We start from the raw sequence: 22000 nt of genomic DNA on the forward strand, positions 1-22000 counted from the left end.
TGTATTGAGGATGTGTTGTTGGAGTGTTTTTGTGTGTATGTATATTTCGAACTGTTCTAGAGTCGACGGCAATTCGGAAGGCGGTAGTCTGCTAGCGTTTGCGTCGAGAGAGACAGATAGAGAGAGCAAGGCAGCGTACAACATTGCCACATCGTACTTCACGAGCACGTGCAATACAAATAGCGCAGCAGAGAATTTAAATTATCGAAAGACAATAATGACCTTAGCCGTTGATTACTGTAAGCATGACACAAAAAAAAAAACTCTTTCCTTCATTAACAATATTCTTTGCACGGTTCTCAATCCCACACCACATGCTTCTGCAGTCGTTTCTTGCGCGTTGGCAACGTTGCAGCCAGCATCAAGATGGCCGGCAGCGTTCTGTTCGTCAACGTTTTTAAAATAATTATACACCTTAAACACTATTTTTCGCGCCTGCCTGTGCAGTACTTGTCTTTTTACAGCCTATTCTTCCATTTATTTATCTTACACACACAGTAAATATTAGTTTTACTTATTCAATGTATTGAAACACTCACACGTGAACAAACGAGCTTGGGAAGTACTTGTTACAGACTGATTCCGATTGGTTCTACTGTACAAGCTTGTAACGTCACATACCAGAAACGCTACTGTACAAGCTTGTAACGTCACATACCAGAAACGCTACGGCATATATAGCAGGAGACCGCCTGCCGAACTGCCGTCTAGTCTAGTGTATTTAATTTCTAGTTTTTCTGTTGGATATGTAGGACTCCCATGTTTATTTCTATATTGCTGTAGCTGTGGTTACAGTTTGTGATGTGTTCTGCATATGTGGAGGTATTGTGTGATTTGGCTATGGTTGGGAAACTAATGTCTGTCTAAGAGACTTATGACATTTGGTCGGTTATTAGCGAAAAATAATGTAAGTGACGATAAAAGACCGAATCCGCAATGTGGACCTCAGGAAGAACACGAGCATGAAAGAAGCAGTACAGGTTGCAGACGAACTTAAATGGAATTGGGGAGGCCATGTAGCTAGAATGCTAGACACCCAGTGGACCTACAGAGTGACCATGTGGGACCCTAGGATAGGGAAGCGGAGTGCAGGAAGACAGAGAACCAGATGGGCGGATACATTCGCACAGAGAGCAGGGAAGCAGTGGACGAGGCGTGCTAAAATCAGATCAACATGGAAAAAACTGTCGAAGGAAACATCAATCGGTGGAAAGTGAAATGTGTTCTGAAGTGTCAGCAGCAACGCGAATGATAATGTGAATAGTGAAAAGATGTAAAGTGCGCGGCAGAATCAGTGAATAGCGATCGTAAACCAGTGAAAATGTCCATACCCAACACGAGAGACGATGAACAAGAGAACTCTCTAGGCTATCTCGCCTAAAGAGTGAATCAGAGCTACCCTGCCTACGTGCAGGAGGTCTTAGCCCTCAAGGAATGTCATAGGCTAAATTCTAAATTCTATAGTAGAAGTACTCGTCTACGATGCAACTTAAATTGCATCTATTGTTTAAGTTGTATACACGTAACAGTAATAGCACTCAATTCGCAATATTCTTAACTGTGCAACTTAAAAAATGGCGCGATTACAGGAAAGATGCATTTACTCTTTACACACAACACGCCACTTACCAAGCGTTCAGCCGTATCGGCAAAATGCTGTAGTAAACATCTTTGATCTTATTTTCATTCTTGATAATTACATAGCGCATGTAACATTAGGCCTCTCAACTTACGAGTGATGAAATGCAGGATATGGGACTTTAGTAGGTAGGAGATATTCTTTTTAATAATGATAATAATGATAATAGCCATCGGCGTAGCTTAGTCGACAGGAGCGTTTGCTGCTGATCCAGAGTTGGGTGAAGGTTCGATTCCCGCTTAGGTTAATTACCTGATTAAGTTTCTTACGAAGTTTCCCCAGCTGTATGGCGATTTCCAGATAATTCCATTACGAATGCTTGTACTCATCTCTCGAAATACGATCTTGCTATGACCAATCATGTTGACAAGCACAATATGCTGCCATGCTGTAGTGCATTCGGAACAAAAAATATACTCCCTCCGATAGTGCGTATCTGAAACTACGAATTATGTAAAAATTCCACTTGCCAGTTCTCATTCTCTAATGCCATTACACCGTAGAGGTAATTAATTTTAATTTACAGATGTCTCTGCCTCGAAAATGTAATTAATTCTGTCAGATGGAAGTAATTTCAGAGTCTTAGTTCACCATATTTTTCTGTGGCAGCAATTGGAGAAGGTCTCTTGAACTTTGACTTGGCTGTAAAAATAATATAAAACGATTCCTTTTGCTTTCGTTCTCCTGTCGAATTAATTACGTTTAATTTTGTTGTATTACATGTTTAATAAACGATTTCCTGCTTTAAAATACCAACGTAGCTATTTTACGTTTTGGCTTCTCATGATTAAGCTCTTCCATACACAATTAGGTACACAGTTTAATTTCTTATGGTATCCTGTTATGGGGCAATAGTTCATATTGCGATGAAATATTTAAATTAGAAAAGAAAAAAGCTCTTATAATATGTCAGGAATCTTATCTAGCTCACTGCAAGCCATTGTTTTTAAAATTAGGAGTAATGACTGTCCCAAGTCTTTATATATTTTATTTACTTTTAATTGTAAGGAAAGGCAAAGATAATTTTTTTTATAAATAATACTCATCATAGTCATTATACCACGAGAAATGAAGATATAAGAAATAAATTTTATAATTTTAGTATGTCTCAAAAGAAGTGGTATTTTATGTCAGTTAAATTAGGCCTATATAATAGTTTACCTCTTAATATGATATGTTTGCCTGATAATGTGTTTAAAAGTAAAATTAAGTCTATTTTAACAAAGGAATTTTTCTAAAATGTTAATGATTTTTTAATAAAAATTTTAATATGTATGTTTAACTATGCCTCTATACTTTGTCTCTTATGGCAATAAAGCACTACCAATATCATGACTAAACTCCACGAGCCGCCACTATTGGAGGCATTGCAGACTAGCAAAGAAACTTGATGAAACATGCCTTGAATATTATACAACGTTGTGTGTTTCATTTGAGCAGGATCAGAAATTTAATATTTCGTTGATAGTACTCTTTTTTCGCTGTCTACAAAAAGTGGCCAATGAAAGTAGCTGACTTCTACATCATTCACAAAGAATCTTTTAATAAACTTGCGAGCATAAAAAGCTGTTAAAATAAGAACTGCTTCATATTCATTCACGCAGCTTGGGTCACTGATTCGTTGAGAGAACGCATGAAGCTAATATCTCGATGTAGCTTATTATGTCTTCCTGGACGTCTGTTATTGTCTTCTGACTTATTTTCTATTGTAATCTTAACAAGTCTCGAATTATCCATTCTTTGAAAATTGTCTATCCAGAAATGATGTCTCTTACGTAACTATATACTCGTAATTGTAGACGTTTTATAGTTTACAAATTTCTTTTGCAGTGTTATTTTCTATTCTAGGGTTTAAGTACATAGTCGTTAAAAAAATTGTCACGTAATTGATACATTAAGGGGTTAGGTATAGCTTACAGCAGTAAAATATTTGGAATATTCAACATTTTTTCCTCCATTATTCTATCTTGTACAATAATGAAAATTGGTATGTGTAAAACACTATCCTTCTGCTATATGAAAAAAAAAATATATTTTTACGATTTTTTTAAAATTATATATATATATATATATTGTTTTTATTTATTTATTTACTTTTTTCAAAATTCATAATGGATGTAGTTCACTGTGCAGTGATGAAGCGTCTCCCTCATAACTCATAAACTTGTTAACTTTTTCATGTTCTCCCTCTTTTATTTTATTGTTGAAACTCGTGTTTACAATATCATGCTCTTTCAACTACATTCCTTATTAAATAATATTTCTTTTTAATTTTGTGTTAGAAGAAAATACTGATATTTGACCATTTTTAAATGAATTTATTTTTTATCAGGCAATCTATCAAAGATAGAGAAGTGACCTTGCATCATATTGTAGATATGACATGCATAAATACACACAAAAAATTTCATCACAAAATGTTTGATAGTTTTTTAGTTATGTGGGAAACGCTTCACCACTGCACAGTGAACTGAATTTTGAAAAAAAAAAAAAAAAAAATGTAAATAATTTTTTATCGTAAAAATATTTTTTTCATATAGCAGAAGGACAGTGTTTTACACACTAATTTTCATTATTGTATCGGATACAGTAATGGAGGAAAAAGATATTGAATATTTCCAAAATTTTACAGCTATAATCTGTACCTAACCCCTTTAAAATGCTTTTGCTGAAATTAGTACTTAGTAGGCTACTCAGCGGGCCCCAACCAGCACAAAATTGCATCATCTCGTAAACGGTTAATTTGCGGAGCCATGTTTATTGGAGCTCTTTTGCTTCTCTTTGTTTTTACTTCTCATCCCTAAGTTTTGACCATCACTTTTGAAACACCCTGTATAACTGAAAGCTACGAAACTCGCTGCAGTATGCTAGAAACCATTCTCAAACAATTAGAAATATACGTACTTGCTTGCACTACACTGCACAAATGAATAATTCCCTCAATGTTCTCGAACTATTAGAAAAGTATAAGAGCTTGCACAAATGAGTTATCTCTTCAGTGTTCCCGGACAATTAGGAAAATCACAATAGCTTACATTACATTATACACGAATGAATAATTCCATTAGTAGCTCACAATCGGCTTAGGTGAACTGCACGCATGCAACGTTCGACAAACGTCCTTGAACTTCGGCGCGTACGATATGCGCATTGTGGGAAGTAACATTTCCGTACGTTCCGTGGCGTCATATACTGATAACTCTGTACTACTACTGTAAAATATCAATGTTAAAGTTTTAGGGCCGTATTCATAGACATTTTTAGCGCGGGCTTCCGGTGGATGATCAGCGTTTTTCGTATTCATAAACCAGTGTTAGCGATAGGATATGATTTGAATTCTGTACTAGTAACCAGTGGATAGCCGGGGCTAGCTTAGTATGCTCGTAGCGCGTGCTGCGAAATGTCTATGAATAGCACCCTAAATCTTTACGATAGATTTACTGAGAACTCTGTACAACTACTGTAAAATATCAGTGTTAAAGCTTAAGGGCCATATTCATAGGCATTCTTAGCGCGGGCTTCCCGTGGATGATCAGCGAACTAAAGTGTTTCGTATTCATAAACCAGTGTTAGCGACATGATATGATATGAATCCTGTACAAGTAATCAGTCGATAGCCGGGGCTAGTTCAGCACGCTCGTAGCGCGGGCTAGCGAAATGTCTATGCATAGCACCCTTAATCTTTACGATAGGTTTACTGAGAACTCTGTACTACTACTGTAAAATATCAATGTTAAAGCTTAAGGGTGCTATTCATAGACATTTCGCTAGCCCGTGCTACGAGCGTGCTAAACTAGCCCCGGCTATTGACTGATTACTTGTAGAGGATTCATATTATATCATATCGCTAACACTGGTTTATGAATACGAAAAACGTTAGTTCGCTGATCATCCACCGGAAGCCCGCGCTGAGAATGTCTATGAATACGGCCCAAAATCTTTACGATAGGTTTACTGAGAACTCTGTACTACTACTGTAAAATATCAGTGTTAAAGCTTAAATCTTTACGATAGGTTTACTGGGAACTCTGTACTACTACTGTAAAATATCAGTGTTAAAGCTTAAATCTTTACTATATGTTTACTGGGAACTCTGTACTACTACTGTAAAATATCAGTGTTGAAGCTTAAATCTTTACTATATGTTTACTGGGAACTCTGTACTACTACTGTACAATATCAGTGTTAAAGCTTAAATCTTTACTATATGTTTACTGGGAACTCTGTACTACTACTGTAAAATATCAGTGTTAAAGCTTAAATCTTTACTATATGTTTACTGGAAACTCTGTACTACTACTGTAAAATATCAGTGTTAAAGCTTAAATATTTACTATATGTTTACTGGGAACTCTGTACTACTACTGTAAAATATCAGTGTTAAAGCTTAAATCTTTACTATATGTTTACTGGAAACTCTGTACTACTACTGTAAAATATCAGTGTTGAAGTTTAAATCTTTACTATATGTTTACTGGGAACTCTGTACTACTACTGTAAAATATCAGTGTTGAAGCTTAAATCTTTACTATATGTTTACTGGGAACTCTGTACTACTACTGTAAAATATCAGTGTTGAAGCTTAAATCTTTACTATATGTTTACTGGGAACTCTGTACTACTACTGTAAAATATCAGTGTTAAAGCTTAAATCTTACTATATGTTTACTGGGAACTCTGTACTACTACTGTAAAATATCAGTGTTAAAGCTTAAATCTTTATTATATGTTTACTGGGAACTCTGTACTACTACTGTAAAATATCAGTGTTGAAGCTTAAATCTTTACTATATGTTTACTGGGAACTCTGTACTGCTACTGTAAAATATCAGTGTTGAAGTTTAAATCTTTACTATATGTTTACTGGGAACTCTGTACTACTACTGTAAAATATCAGTGTTGAAGCTTAAATCTTTACTATATGTTTACTGGGAACTCTGTACTACTACTGTAAAATATCAGTGTTGAAGCTTAAATCTTTACTATATGTTTATTGGGAACTCTGTACTACTACTGTAAAATATCAGTGTTGAAGCTTAAATCTTTACTATATGTTTACTGGGAACTCTGTACTACTACTGTAAAATATCAGTGTTAAAGCTTAAATCTTACTATATGTTTACTGGGAACTCTGTACTACTACTGTAAAATATCAGTGTTAAAGCTTAAATCTTTACGATAGGTTTAATATATTGAACACTAATAGGTTGCGCTATTCTCTGTATGTTAATACGATAGACACCGATGTTCCCTGGCTGAAACTTTTCTGTTGTTTGTTCTGTAAATTTATGTTTAACAAAAGTGATTAAATGCTGACTGACTCTTGTGCTGCAGTCCCCGATTGGAAACCACTTGTTGGTCCGGACGAGCTAAGCGTCATGCTGCTGGGGGACGCCGAGAGCTGCTACAGCGAGGAGATGGCGCCCGCCTCGCACTCCGTGACGCCGTCTCTGACGCCCTCGCCGCCGCCCCCTCTGCCACCCCAGGCGAGCACCGCGGCCCGCTGGATAGACCTGATGCCGCCCCACTGCCAGCGGTGCCGCCGTTACGCTAACAGCTACACCGGCTCCCTTAACAAGGGTAAGTCGCATCCCTTCCTGCACATACATCCATTGCCGTTCCTTAAAACTGTTGTGTCCATCTCCTTTTCGGTCTTCTCACATCTTTTTCGTTTCGGGCTCCATTTAAGTGCTTGTTTAGTAAATCTATTGATATTGATATTGGTATTCATGCGTTATACATGGCCCCACTATTCGTTTCTGCATTCCATTATTTTATCTTCTTAAGTCGAACTCTTCTAGTCAGTGGCGACTCGTGATATTTTTTGTATGTAGGATATGAGATTGACGATTGATGATCAAGACAGAAACTAATATTAATACTAATATAATATTAGTAATAATAATAATAATAATAATAATAATAATAATAAATTTATTTATTCTTGTGGTGTTAAGGCCATCAGACATTCTCTTTCACGCCACCAGAAATAGGTAGTAGGTTAAATATAATATTTCATATAGGCTAGTTATTTAACCCGGATCCAATACCTAATCTTCTTCTTTGTTTACAATGACTTGTGATCATCATAGGGATAGTAGTCCGGTTCTGTTCTCTTCTGTGCTTTTGAGTCTGAGATTTGTTTACATCAACGGGAGATGAATACATTGCATAATCCCCAATCTAGAGGAATAGATTTTTTTTATTTTTTTTATACAGAGTGAGGAATTTTTGTCATTTTTTCCATTTGTTGCTCCAACAGTTCATTCTCAGAAAGAAAGGTCTTACTGTAATTTCCTCTCGCATTAGTTTTATGAGCCAGCGATGAGTTATTCATTCTCTCTCATGCGTTCTAGTATGTTACGTTATCTTCCTGTGTTTTTCTCTTTGAATGATATTATAAAAATCCCTTCTGTGGAACGTCGTTATCCGGTGTCAGACACGTGATCAACAGACTTGGGGATGACATAGCTAGGTCTGAGTTTATTCCTCAACTCCGAAAACCTTTGCATCCTTATCATCATCCTTTAAGCATCCCCTTTTGTTATTGGTGCCATCATTGAAAGAATTACAACACAGCCTATTGTTCAGGCCACCAGGGTAATCTAAAGCCTTGGTTTTTCTGAACCGACGCATGCGACGTGCGAGATGCGAGGCCCGCCTCGCACAAATCTGGACTACACGAGAGATAGTGAGTGGTTTCTATAACTATGAGATGCGAGGTCTGCGTACTTCGCAGCCATAGAAATCACTCACTATCTCTCGTGTAGTTCAGATTTGTGCGAGGCGGGCCTCGGATCTCGCACGTCGCATGCGTCGGTTCACAAAAACCAAGGCTTTAGAGTAACGAGTGAGACCCGTGTTTCAAAACTCCAGTTGGACATGTGTTTTGAGTTCCTTTTGGATTTATTACTTATTTCACAGGTTTTACTGATGTTTTTTCCAACCGTAAAAGGAATATCATTAATTCCCTTCGCGGATCCTCGGATTCTTCTCGCTGTCACCAATTTCACGGACGCAAGATGGCTGCACAGTTGACGAAGAGTCGTTTAATAGGGGATTTGAAAAGGAACTTGCTCCTTTTAAGCCTACATGCACGAACTGTTACTTTATTCCTTCTGAAAATGCTTTTTTTTTCCACATGACTGTTCTTGCAGACTTTTCTCTTCATATAAGAGTGATGTTCTTTTTTCTCCACTAAAACACGCTGAAACACTTCTGTAGAATTATTCAATTGCATTGCGTTGCTCCATTTTTTCGCTTCTATTTGAGTGTTGTTTCAAACACATTTCTAAAAAGGAGAAGTCTTTAAAAAATTAGTCTTTTTCTCTGATAAGTTGAGTCGCACACATTTTCTCTCCGGCATTAGTTGTTGTACATACTCGATATCGCAGCCTCAGCTGGTGCGACAGATCGTTGGCGGAAGTTCCCTATTATTGACTGTTGCATCAGTTCTCTGTCAGAGACTGAGTTCTTACAGCAGTTCGATTTCAGAGACCAGGCTATTGCATCAGTATCTATCTGAACTTAAGTTATTGCACTAGTTCTCTCTCTGAGACTGACTTGTTGCAACAGTAGTCTGTTAGAAGATGGAATCGGTTCTCTGTCTGAGATCGACCCGTTGCATGGTTGCTTCAGTTCCCTGTCTGAGACTGATTTGTTGCATCGATATTCTGTTAGAATATGAATTGTTGAATCACTTTTCTGTCTGATACTGACATGTTGCATCGATATTCTGTCAGAATATAAATTGTTGCATCAGTTTTCTGACTGTGACTGTCTTGTGCATTGAGAAGATGAATTGTTGCACCAGTTCTCTGTGTGAACATTATGTAGCATTATTATTTTGTCAGAATGAGAGTTATTGCACCTGTTGTGTCAGAATGTTCTCTTGCATCGGTTTTCTATTAAAAACTCAATTGTTGCACTAGTGCTCTGTCTGAGACTGACTTGTTTCATCAGTATTCTGTCAAGATGAATAATTGTTGCACCAGTTTTCTATCTGAGTCTAACATGTTGCTTCAGTATTCTGTCACAAGCTAAACTGTTGCACCAATTCTCTGTCCGAGACTGACCTGTTGCATCAATATTATGACAGAAATCCAATTATTGTATCAGAGCTCTCTCTGAGACTGACTTGCATTCGTATCCTGTCAGAAGTAGAATTGTACCAATAAGCTGTTAGAGAATGCTCTGTTGCATATGTAATCTGTCATAAACTGAATAATAGTGATGTATCTAAAATTGATCTGTTGCATTAATATTATGTTAAAAGCACAGTTTCCTTACTAATAAACTGTCAGAGACTGACCTGCTGTATCGGTATTATCACAAACATAACTTTATTGTTAAAAGCATTGCTATGTCTGAGACTCGCCTGTTGCATCATTACTCTGCCACAAACAAAATCGCACTAGTTCTCTGTCAGAAACTGGCATGTTACACCAATATTCTGTCAAAAGCAAAGTTGCTACACCAGTTCTGTCAGAAACTGGCATGTAGCATCAGTATTCTGTCAAAAGCAAAGTTGCTACACCAATTTTCTCAGAAACTGGTATGTAGCATCAGTATTCTGTCAGAAGCAAAGTTGCTACACCAGTTCTGTCAGAAACTGGCATGTAGCATCAGTATTCTGACAGAAGCAAAGTTGCTACACCAGTTCTGTCAGAAACTGGCATGTAGCATCAGTATTCTGTCAGAAGCAAAGTTGCTACACCAGTTCTGTCAGAAACTGTCATGTAGCATCAATATTCTGTCAAAAGCAAAGTTGCTACACCAGTTCTGCCAGAAACTGGCATGTAGCATCAGTATTCTGTCAGAAGCAGAGTTGCTACACCAGTTCTTCGTCAAAGGCTGAATTGTTACTCTGAGCGCGACCGACCTGGCGTGACTGTACTGCATCCTGCCTGCTGATGGGATAATGGTTGCCGGCAGACCCGAGGGGGGACGAGGACTCGTGCCCCGTGATCTGCGAGCGCGACATGCACAGCCTGCACCGCGCCGTGCCGGCGCTGCGGCGTCGCGACGTCGACACGTCCACGATCCGCGCGCACTACTACCCCGAGGGCGGCTGGGGCTGGATCGTGTGCGGCGCCGGCTTCCTGGTGCAGCTGCTCACGTCGGGCGTGCAGCTGGGCTTCGGGCTGCTCTACCTGTACGCGATGCGCCATCTGGGCGTCGACGTGACCGACGCGGCGTGGCTGGGCGCGCTCAGCCTGGCCGTGTCGCTGGCCGTGGCGCCGCTCGTGGGCGCCCTGTGCCGAGCGCGCTCGCCCCGACTGCCCGCCGTTCTGGGCGGCCTGGTGCTGGCTCTCGCCTGCCTCTTCACCAGCTTCGCGACGCGCCTACACCAGGCGCTGCTCAGCTATGGCCTGCTGCTGGGCGCCGGCGCGGGCGTCGTGCGCGAAGCGGGCTCGCTGATGCTGGGCCACTACTTCAAGCGACGCCGCGCCTTCGTCGAGATGGTGGTGCAGGCGGGCGCCGGCGTTGGCGTCGCGCTCTTCTCGGTGCTCTACAAGGAAGCCGTGGGCAAGCTGGGCTGGCGCCTGGGTCTGCAGGTAAGTTTCTCCTGTCACTAATTTTTCACAAGCATAGCAGGAAAGAAATGTTTATTTTAGTCTACTCTAAACAAAAATATTTGTCAGCACTGAAAATTTGTCTTATAAAAACATAGTTTTAAGGGGAAGATAGATGAACCCGCGCCTTGGCGTCGTGGTCTAAGGCATTCTGCCTAGGACTCGCGTTACGGAATGCGCGCTGGTTCGAGTCCTCATGGGGGAAGAAATTTTCTCATGAAATTTCGGCCAGTGTCTGGGACCGGTGTCCACCCAGCATTGTGATGCACTTGGGGAGCTACGATAGGTAGCGAAATCTGGTTGCGAATGCCAGCTATAACGGCTGGGGAGATCATCGTGTTAACCACACGATACCTCCATTCTGGTTAGATGATTGTCCTCCTCTGAATCTGCATGTGGGCGTGAGGCCAGCAGCCGGCTGGTCGGTCTAGGCCCTTCACGGGCTGTAGCGCCACGGATTATTATTATTATTATTATTATTATTATTATTATTATTATTATTATTATTATTATTATAGATGAAATTTGTATTTTCTACAATTCTTGAGGGTAGAAGCTTCATATTATGTACACTCTATCCCCGTTCTGCAATTATTTTTTAATATATTTCATTATGATCAAATGAATGGTTTTGAGTTGATAAAATTTAAATAAATATTTCATATATTCAAAATCTATCTCCTCTTACAAAATTTAAGTTTCATTCATAACTCTTTTTTTCATGTTATGGTTAGAAAAGGATAACTATCCATAATTTCAAATTTACATCTATCAATCAAGATTTTTTTAATATATGCAACTTCAAAATTTACATTAGTGTCTATTAAGCACTGTTAATTTTCTTCATTTCGAAGTATTTGGTTCATAAAAATACTACTGTGTTCCGAACTGCACTTGTATTTATTGTGCCGTTAAACATTCATGCGCGTGTCACTGAAGTTCATTGCTTCCATGTCTGTTGAGTCAGTCTGTCAAACAGCGTCAGATAGAGTTTAAGAACTGAGCTTCTACACATGATATTATGCCAACATTTCAATAACCTATTGCGATTTTTCCTGGAATCTCTTCAAATATTCCTTACGACTAGTCTTCTTCTCCGACTTTCAAGTAATGCATTTAGTATACATTTCAGGCGTTTCCCTGGTTCTAGATAACTTCTCCAAGAGGAAAATAGGTAAAATTGGACAATTCTGGGTTTGCAGTGAAAGACCTTCCCCTGGCTAGAACACTACGAATGAACTCCATAACTTCTTCACTCTCTTCCGAATAGCTTTCAGTTAAACCTGGACTCTAGTCCCATTTGGCAGATTTACTGTACCGGTATATAAAAGAGCCCAGTCCCTGACTGAATCCTCTAGGCAAAAGTTGTCGGCAATTTCCACCAACGTAGGATTTTGAATAACCTCAGTAGCTGAAAGTATTGTCAAAATAAAGCACAATTATTACCGCTACTACGCTGAGCTGTAGCAATTGTGCAGTTTGGACAACATATTTTCTACAGTATATACAGTCTACGTTGAAACGATTATTTGAGTAGCATTAAGTTAATGTAGGTACTGATCAAAATTGAAGGCGATACAGTCAACGATAAATTCAAAGGGGGACCGAGATTGAAATTTCTCATGCTGGGACAATTAATTCCCCCCCCCCCGGACATAGTTATGAGTCATGGCCGATATTCACTTCTCCCCTACTTACGAAATGATTGTCACATCTAAGGACGAATAATCACTAAATTTTTCATATCACTGAAATCGTTTATACGCCTGCGGTAAATTAATTGTCATTTTCAGCTAAATTAAATTCATTTATTAAAAATCTTTTGATGTAAGCTTACTTTCAGTTTAAAACTATCTTCAGCGTAAGTCCCAAAACAAAATGAAGATACAGGATTTCAGTTTTATTGTTATTAATTTAACAATGGTTTCTGTGTTTCTTGTCCTGCGCCGTGGTCTAAGGACTCTAAAGCCTTGGTTTTTCTGAACTGACGCATGTGACGTGCGAGGTGCGAGGCCCGCCTCGCACAAATCCGGACTACACGAGAGAGAGTGAGTGGTTTCTATAGCTGCGAGATGCGAGGTCTGCTCACCTCGCACCTCGCACGTCGCATGCGTCGGTTCAGAAAAACTAAGGCTTTAGATATTTTGACTAGAACTCGCGTTACGGAATGCGCGCTGGTTCGAGTTCTCGTGGGGAAAAATTTTTCTCATGAAATTTTGGCCAGTGCATGGGACCGGCGCCCACCCAGCATCTTGATTCACTTGGGGAGCTACGATACAAGTCCACCACGTTACGTTATGAGCAAGTATTGCTGGAAATAGGGCTATATTTTTAAGCACCTGTTAACAGAATAACCTACCTGGAAATGCTTCGGATTTGGTTAAATACGCAATGGAGTTATGGTTCAAGTAAGCTTTCAGCACGACGCGAAGGTGCGCGCGCCGGTCCATTTCGCACTGTTAGTGACTTCGTAACGTCTCAAGAAGATGAATTGGCCGTAGATCTCCAATATTAATTACCATTACCCATGGCCTCCACGAAATCCCGATTTCACCACACAGGACAACAGTCTGTGATGATTAAAGGTAGGAATTTATACCACAACATGATATTTGGTTAGTTGTGCTTAGACTGTTGTGAATGATGTGAAGCCTGAGGTATGGCCAGGTTACAACTGAAATGTATTTTGTATCGCAGCAATTGAATGGAGATACGTTTCTCATGCATAGGGTTCAGCGTTGTGCTCCGACAATTGGTTTGTTTACATTGCACTGGGATTCGTTGATTGGTTAACCACATAAAGCTACAATCTCACGCTGCTTATACCACGGCAGAGTTCCCTAACATGCACCTGCATTGCTAGCTGCGCTCACTCTCCCTTTCAACAACGAACATTCTCTGCGTACCTAACCTTGTAGTCTCTGTGGGTAAATTCCTATCTTTAGTGATGATACAACAAAGACATAATGGCTACAAATCGCTACTAAATGAATTATAAACTATGAACCATAGTACCAGCGATGTTACGCAAAATGTCGTAAAGAACTTGGATACGTCTCCAGTTACGCAGTGAGTAGTGTTGCCAACTGGCTATCACTAAATCCCGCTAGACGGAACTTAAATATAAGCTATTTTCGTGCGAGAAAAAAGAAGCTAGATTTTCATAAATTACTTTAAGATCAAGTAGGTCTACATGTTTCATCTAGTCTCAGCATTACAACATATTATTTCGTGCTTACCATGAATAGTTTGAGATTAATATTTATACAATATTAAATAAATTTATCAAAAATTGTATTAAACTAACGAAGCTTCCTGCCTGCTAAGCGAAGGGAATAAGCTAGATTCCCCGCTAAGCGGGATAGAATTTTTTTTGCAGCTAAGCTAAACCCCTGATCGCATATATAACAGATTGCTCATCCCTATGTTAAAATCAGTAGCACTTTGAAGAGAACAACCGCCAGGATCGCCAACCGTCCGCCGTAAACGAACACGAGATGGCAGTACAGTCGCTAATGGTATTCAAATGGAAGTTATGACGTGACTCCTTATGTAACAACTAGATGGCAGCATAGTAAACCTGCAAAAGTTGTTACCATCAAAGCCTATAAGGCTGAGCAATCTGTTAAAAGTGTGATTTGGGGCTAAACATAAAAAAGGCAGATTTAGCCTGACTAGTTAGACCAAACACCGTACGTGGAATATGTGGAGTGACACTGAAAAAACAAGTTTCTACGCATGTAGCGTCGTAGACGGCTAATCTGAATAGTCAGGGGGCGAAAGAAATTGAATGGGAGAGAGAACACAACTGGCTTGGAGAAAGAGAAAGTGAAGGGAAGGGAACAGGCGCCACCCTCTCCCGAGCGACGTCATGCGAAACCATTCTTCACAGATTCCACGGACGGTGTTTAGCAATAGGTATTAATAGTGTAGGAGTGCAGTGACTTATGGTCCACTCTGTATATTACACTTTCCTTTAATCCACTCAAGCGTAAAAGTGGCTTAAGGAAATAATTCTTCCTGCTTCTATCTAAAGAACAAATGCTCGTCACAAAGAGTAATAGCAAGGAACCATATTCTGGCCCAGGGTGTTCGGAGATACGTTAGTTGTTCATGGACTATATTGACGTGACGTCATGTTTGGCGCGTGCCACAGGTAGGCCTATCAGAGAACACTTACTTTTTGTTTGTGCTGCTGTTGACGTTCTATTCAAAACTAGATCTCACAGACTGTTCACAATGCATTATAGTAATAAAGACTGATACTACGATGATGTTTCCTACAATTTAAATTATTTGTTCATTTATTTAATTCATTTATTTTTACTGGCAGTGTTAAGAACATGAAGTTTTCTCTTTCACTCAACCAGTATAAAAATGTAAAAATGCATATATATATATATATATATATATATATATATATATATATATAATATCCTGCATCTCTTGTTTCTATTTTTCGGGATGTAGACAACACTACATTTTAAGGGATGACAGTAGAATTCAGGTGACCTTCGTAGGGAAATCTCCCTGCCTACAACTCAGACGCTTTACCCCCTACATTACCGGTGACTCTGATAAACAAAGGAACAGTTAGTTGTACGCACGAAACTGCTTCCATAAAAATGATACGCACACTGGCTCAAGGAGCACAGGTTTGTACTTAAGGCACTGCCCATGAATATGCGGGACTATAATAAATATATATATATATGTATATGTATATGTATAATATTCGGAAAACGATGTAATAATATTAATAATAATAACAATAATAATAATAGTAGTAGTAATAATAATAATAATAATAATAATAATAATAATAATAATAATAGCAAAATGTAGGCCTAGATTTGGTTAGTTACATGTAATTCTAAGGTTAAACAATTACAGTTTAGTGTTAAATAAGACAATTTTTATCAAAGGAATGATAAACAAAATGAAGGAAATTGATGTATTACAAATAAAAATCATGTTTTACAAAAGTTATATTTGAAGAAAGATCTTATTCCAGAGACGGAAAGCAGTCTTTTTGACGATCGGCTTTTGAAAGTAGTCAACGTTTGACAGTCTCTCTACACTATGCACACTAGCATACGCTACTTTTACTATTTACACTAACAAAAAGAGTGTAGGCTTACGTTGATTCTAGTTCACGTTAACACTTTGTTTGAAAACTTAAAATTGTTTAGTCGACACATTAAAAAGTGTTAAAATTTATTTAAAAAGGTTAATACCTTGGACAGACGACCCGTTTCGACGCGGTGTTGCGTCTGTCCAAGGTATATAACCTTTTTTAATAAATTTTAACACTTTTTATTGGTTGACTAAATAATTTTAAGTTTTTGTAGGCTTACGTTGATCAAACATTATATAGGTACACTATTTACAAAATAAAAATTATTGTAGGCTTACATTCTTACTAGAGTGTAAATAGTAAAAACAGCGAATTCTGGTGTAGGCCTACATAGTGTGAATAATATAAAGTGTGAATATTAGTGTATTGTTAAAGTGGTCCATGTTTTGTTTCGCATAATTTTGCCAACAAGAGTCGCGTGAGCAGTCAGAAGTAATTCGCTTGCTAGATGCACGCGCGTCGTCCGCTACAGTAGAAACTCCAGTAATACTTAATCTTGTAGCTTCCTGGGACCAAGTATAGTCCCTACTAATAATTAACTGGCTTAGCCTGGAACTTCGCAAAATCACGACATTTTGTCCTACTTTCGTCGTTTGTTATCCCACTAAGCAGGTGATTTAATACTTTTATCTGTTGATTTCGTGAAAAGAGTTGCTAAAAGATATATTAAAAACTAATTAAAGCAGGGTCATATTTTCCGTTTTTAAATAAATACATAATCTATGAAAGCCAAGCATTTTCACGATATATTACAAAAATAATTGTCCACACCTGTGGAGTAACGGTTAGAGCGTCTAGCCGCGAAACCAGGTGGCCCGGGTTCGATTCCCGGTCGGGGCAAGTTACCTGGTTGAGGTATTTTCCGGGGTTTTCCCTCAACCCAGTATGAGCAAATGCTGGGTAACTTTCGGTGTTGGACCCCGGACTCATTTCACCAGCATTATCACCTTCATCTCATTCAGACGCTAAATAACCTAAGCTGTTGGTAAAGCGTCGTAAAATAACCTACTAAAATAAAAATAAAAAATAAAACAAAAATAATTAAAATATGGTCGTACTTTTCTTTTTTCTTTTTTTTTAATAAAGAAACGAAAAAAAACGGGAGATACTGAGATTCGAACACTTCACGCGTTTGTTTTATGCTGACTATCGTATTGGTCTTGGCCATGAGAACAAATGTAAAATATTGCTGTCACGAGTACATATGCATTACGTATACCCGTAAGGTAAGAAGCAGATTACTAGTTAGTCGAAGTATTCCGATTAGAAGGTAGAATTTGTTCGATCGGCAAGTTTTCTGTCCTAAGCTGCACAATTCCGGCAGCGCCTCCTGAGTGAAGGAATGTGTGCGCAGGCGGTGACGGGCGTGCTGGCGCTGGCCTGCCTGCTGGGCGCGCTGTACCGCTCGGCGTCGCTGTACCACCCGCAGCGCCGCGCCATCCTGCACCTGAAGAACCAGCGTGCGCGCAAGGGCAAGCAGGCCACCGCCAAGCCGCCCTTCCTGGACCTGGCGCCACTGCGCCTGCGCGCCGTGCGGGTACTGCTGCTGGCGGCCGGCACGGCGGCGCTCGGCCTGTACACGCCCGTGTTCTACCTGGCGCTGCAGGGCTTCAGCGAGGGCCTGGAGGACAGCGCTCTCGTCCTGCTGCAGACCTTCCTGGGCTTCGCCATGGCGCTGGGCTGCGTGGGCTTCGGCCTCGTGGTGGTGCGCCCCAGCGACCAGTGCCTCATCTCGCGCCGCTACCTGTGCCAGGCCGCGCTCGTGGGCGTCGGCGTCTCGCTGCTGGCACTTAGCGCCGTCCAGGTAGGAGAGGTATAGTTCCCACAATCGTAACTGTCTCTCTTTACATTGAATTGTATTGTAGCCACACGCTTACTTGAATCTCTTAAGCTCGATTCACATTATACGTCACATCAACGTCACGTCACGGACCAGCAGCGTTACATCAAAACATTGTACAACGCATTTTGTAGGGTAGCGTTCACATATACAGGCAACGTCACGGGCCGTCAACGGCAAGGACCGTCTGGGATTCTCGAGAATGTTTTGACGTGACGAAACTTGTATGTGAACGGTTTTTTCTGCTAGACAGCTAGACTCTAGCAGCACCGTCTGAGTCTGGCTGGGCGGAAGAGAAGGCCTACTGGCCTTAGCTCTGCCAGATTAAATAAATAAATTATTATTATTATTATTATTATTATTATTATTATTATTATTATTATTATATTATTATTATTAAACATTAACATGTCGTAGCTCCTATGAGAGACAATCAATTGCACTGTAATTTTTAGGATTCATATATAAATGTCTAAGGAAAGCATAGAAAAAAATTTGTAATCAAAATCTTTTTCGGACAGTGAGAAAAAAATTACTAACTTCGAAGTCACCCGTTCAAAATAAACATTGACAATCTCAAAGTGATAAGCGACAAACTTTCTTATTTTTCACGTTATAGGAGGGTCGAAGAGAGAGAAATGTTTAGAAAGAATGGAAATTACTTTTAAAAGTGGCTGATATTCAAAACTTGTACCGGGTTGCGAGTTACGGCGAGTTTAATGGGGGGAGGGGGGGTTTGCGCGGCGGGCTTTCTTATGCAGAGTGACAACTTTTATCTGTTAGAAATGCGGATTCTCATAGAAACCATCGCTCTGATTTCAAATTTGTGTTCAAAATATTTCCGTTGCTTAAGGTTTCGAGTTAATTCTGAGTTTTGAAATGTAATTAAAATATTCCTAGTACAGTATATAAATAACATCTATGTTGATTAAACGCTAGTATGGCATAATTTGAAATTGAGAAAAAGGAAAAGAAAAAAGTTATTATTGTATTACTCTCATCGTCATTATTATTATTATTATTATTATTATTATTATTATTATTATTATTATTAGTGTAGATGGAAGAGAAGGCAAAAGCACCTATAATTTATTTGAATTTATCTGGTAATGTTATTACTCTTATTCTTATTATTATTATTATTATTATTATTATTATTATTATTATTAGCATATAGAGTGTTAGTTGAGAGGCTGGAGGGAAAAAGACCTTTGGGGAGGCTGAGACGTAGATGGAAGGATAATATTAAATGGATTTTAGACAGGTGGAATATGATGAAATTTTTTCTATGCTTTCCTTAGACATTTATATAATGAATCCTAAAAAATTACAGTGCAATTGATTGTCTCACATAGGAGCTACGACATTGTTTGAGAGCATAGACTACGTCCCTATTCTTGATGACGCCTGCAAATGACGGTCACTTGCCGTTAAATGTGAATGAGGTTACATTCGACGTGACGGTGACGGTAACGGTCCGTGACGTTGATGTTCCGTATAATGTGAATCGAGCTTTAAGGGTATGTGTACGTGAACGACCACAAATATTATCAGAAAATGCAGGCTTTAAATTTCTAAAATTTTATAAGGAAATGAACTCACAATTGGACAAAAATTACAAGGTACCACAAGACTTATTAGAACTTAAATATCTGATAAAAGTATAAAAAAAGTTTACTAATAATATTTTTAAAATTCACTTTTTACTTTAAATTAAATTTTCCAGCATTTGAAAATTTTCACATATATTATTTCATAACTCCACAAGCATTAGAGATAGAATTCTGAAATTTTGTACACTGATTTAACATGCATTTATGCAAAAGACAGAATACAATAATGACCATATCTTTGAAAATAGAAAAATTAGGTCACAAAACATTATGTAAATTTAAATATATTTTATATAGGACAAATAAAAAACTAATTGTATTGAAATAACTCTACATGTCTGAGAGTAGTCTACTTTTCAGAAATAAGTGTTTATTACATGCAGGAAAAATATTAAAGATGTCAGAGAGACCATAACAATGTTATGGTTCCATATGATGTAATCGCACAATTCTTTTGTTTTTTTCATACTTTGATAAAACTGGTTTGAAAAATATTATTAGTAACCTTTTTAGACTTTTATTAGATATTTAAGTTCTAATAAGTCTTGTTGTGGTACCTTGTAATTTTTGTCCAATTGTGAGTTCATTTTCTTATAAAATTTTATAAATTTAGAGCTTGCATTTTCTGATAATATTTGTGGTCATTCACGTACATATACTCTTAAGGGAATAATGTTTGAAATGTCTATCTTTTTATTTTACTTGGTTATTTAACAACGCTATATCAACTACGAGGTTATTTAGCGTCGATGAGATTGGTGATAGTGAGATAATATTTGGCGAGATGAGGCCGAGGATTCGCCATAGATTACCTGACATTTGCCTTATGGTTGGGGAAAACCTCGGAAAAATCTAACCAGGTAATCAGCCCAAGCGGGAATCGAACCCGCACCCGAACGCAACCTCGGATCGGCTGACAAGCGTCTTAGCCTACTGAGCTACGTGAAATGTCTATTTTCTTCCATTTTTAAATAGATACTTCATATTTTGTACACCGTATCCCCTTCCTATAAGTATTCTCGCATATAAATTTAATTCATGGTCAGGAGAATTGTTTTTGAGTTATTCAAAGTTTTAAATAAAAATTTCTATCTCGTCTTACAAACGTTTCATTCATGTATTTTCACGACATCACTGATATGTTTAGAAAAGAACTGAGTAGGTTCAATTTTACATTTAAACATGTAAATGGACAGAATTTTTTTAATATATGCAGATCCAAAATTTAAATTTTAGTGTCCACTTAGTTTTTTAGTTTATGCGGTTTGTTAACCACAGTTAATAGAAAATGCAAAAAAAAAGTTCAAGTTCCTAACACCAAAATTGTGAGATCCTTTACACTTTGAACAACAAGAAATCCGTTGATAATAACTGTCAAAAAATAACTTCCGAAGTTTGAATGCCATGCAAATTCAAACGTCGCAGAGCACTGTAATTTCGCCAGTACGTATATCGTAAATAAGAGATTGTTAATTGCCAATTCATTCCATGCGTTTTCGTTATTGCAGTTGGCAACATTACTAGAAGATTGATAAACTTGTTTGAGATATGAACGTATATCAAACCTATTAATTCTCGGGAAGTCTCCAATTATGTATTATATGTTTTATCAAGGAAGGTTTAAGTGGGCACCTATTCGGTAAAAATATTCCTTATCATTTTTGTGATACTCTCTGTGGCGGTCCGTCAATAAGAGCACAAGAGCACACGAAAACCTTGTTTAACTTGTGATTTCAAATACTCTTCAGTTTTGGAATACAAAATTGTGAACACACGCAATATTTTATCACGAGTCGCCACTGGATACTCTACACTACTCCTATCTTGCTCCTTAGCAACCCGCAACATACTATTGGAAAAATAAATTAAGTTTCAGTACAATCGTATAATATATATTATTACATTCAAGATTACTACTAGTGACTTGAACAGTGAATGCTGCATTATTTTCTTGCATGGTTACGATGTTCATTAAAAATTCAAGTTGTTTGTTTTGAGATTATGCTAAGTAAGATTATTCTCAGCAAGCAGTAATTTACGATTCTTTGAAACCACACACCACCAACTTAAACAGTCTATGAATTCCCTGTCATATTTCTGTATAATTTGTTTACTTGTTCCACATTTTAGTTCTACAATGCTGATGTAAGATCTATGTAATAACAATAAATTAAATGAAAATGAAAGTAAATAGAC

The 22000-nt window shown here is 38.3% G+C and overlaps 1 protein-coding gene across 3 annotated transcripts in view; it reads left to right on the forward strand.

Annotated features, from left to right (window-relative positions):
- Positions 1–22000, forward strand: part of LOC138712282 (zinc finger protein 585A) — a 318317-nt gene that overhangs the window by 269890 nt on the left and 26427 nt on the right. For 2 of the 3 annotated variants that reach the window (XM_069843883.1, XM_069843884.1), the window contains exons 3-5: positions 6974–7219; positions 10574–11196; positions 17706–18164. In XM_069843883.1, the coding sequence (XP_069699984.1) occupies positions 7018–7219; positions 10574–11196; positions 17706–18164 (1284 nt within the window). In that variant the 5' untranslated portion in view covers positions 6974–7017. The remainder of the gene's footprint in view (positions 1–6973; positions 7220–10573; positions 11197–17705; positions 18165–22000) is intronic. The other variant, XM_069843885.1, reaches the window with a different exon arrangement.

The sequence above is a fragment of the Periplaneta americana genome, chromosome 13, assembly GCF_040183065.1.
Source record: "Periplaneta americana isolate PAMFEO1 chromosome 13, P.americana_PAMFEO1_priV1, whole genome shotgun sequence".
Lineage (NCBI taxonomy): Eukaryota > Metazoa > Arthropoda > Insecta > Blattodea > Blattidae > Periplaneta > Periplaneta americana.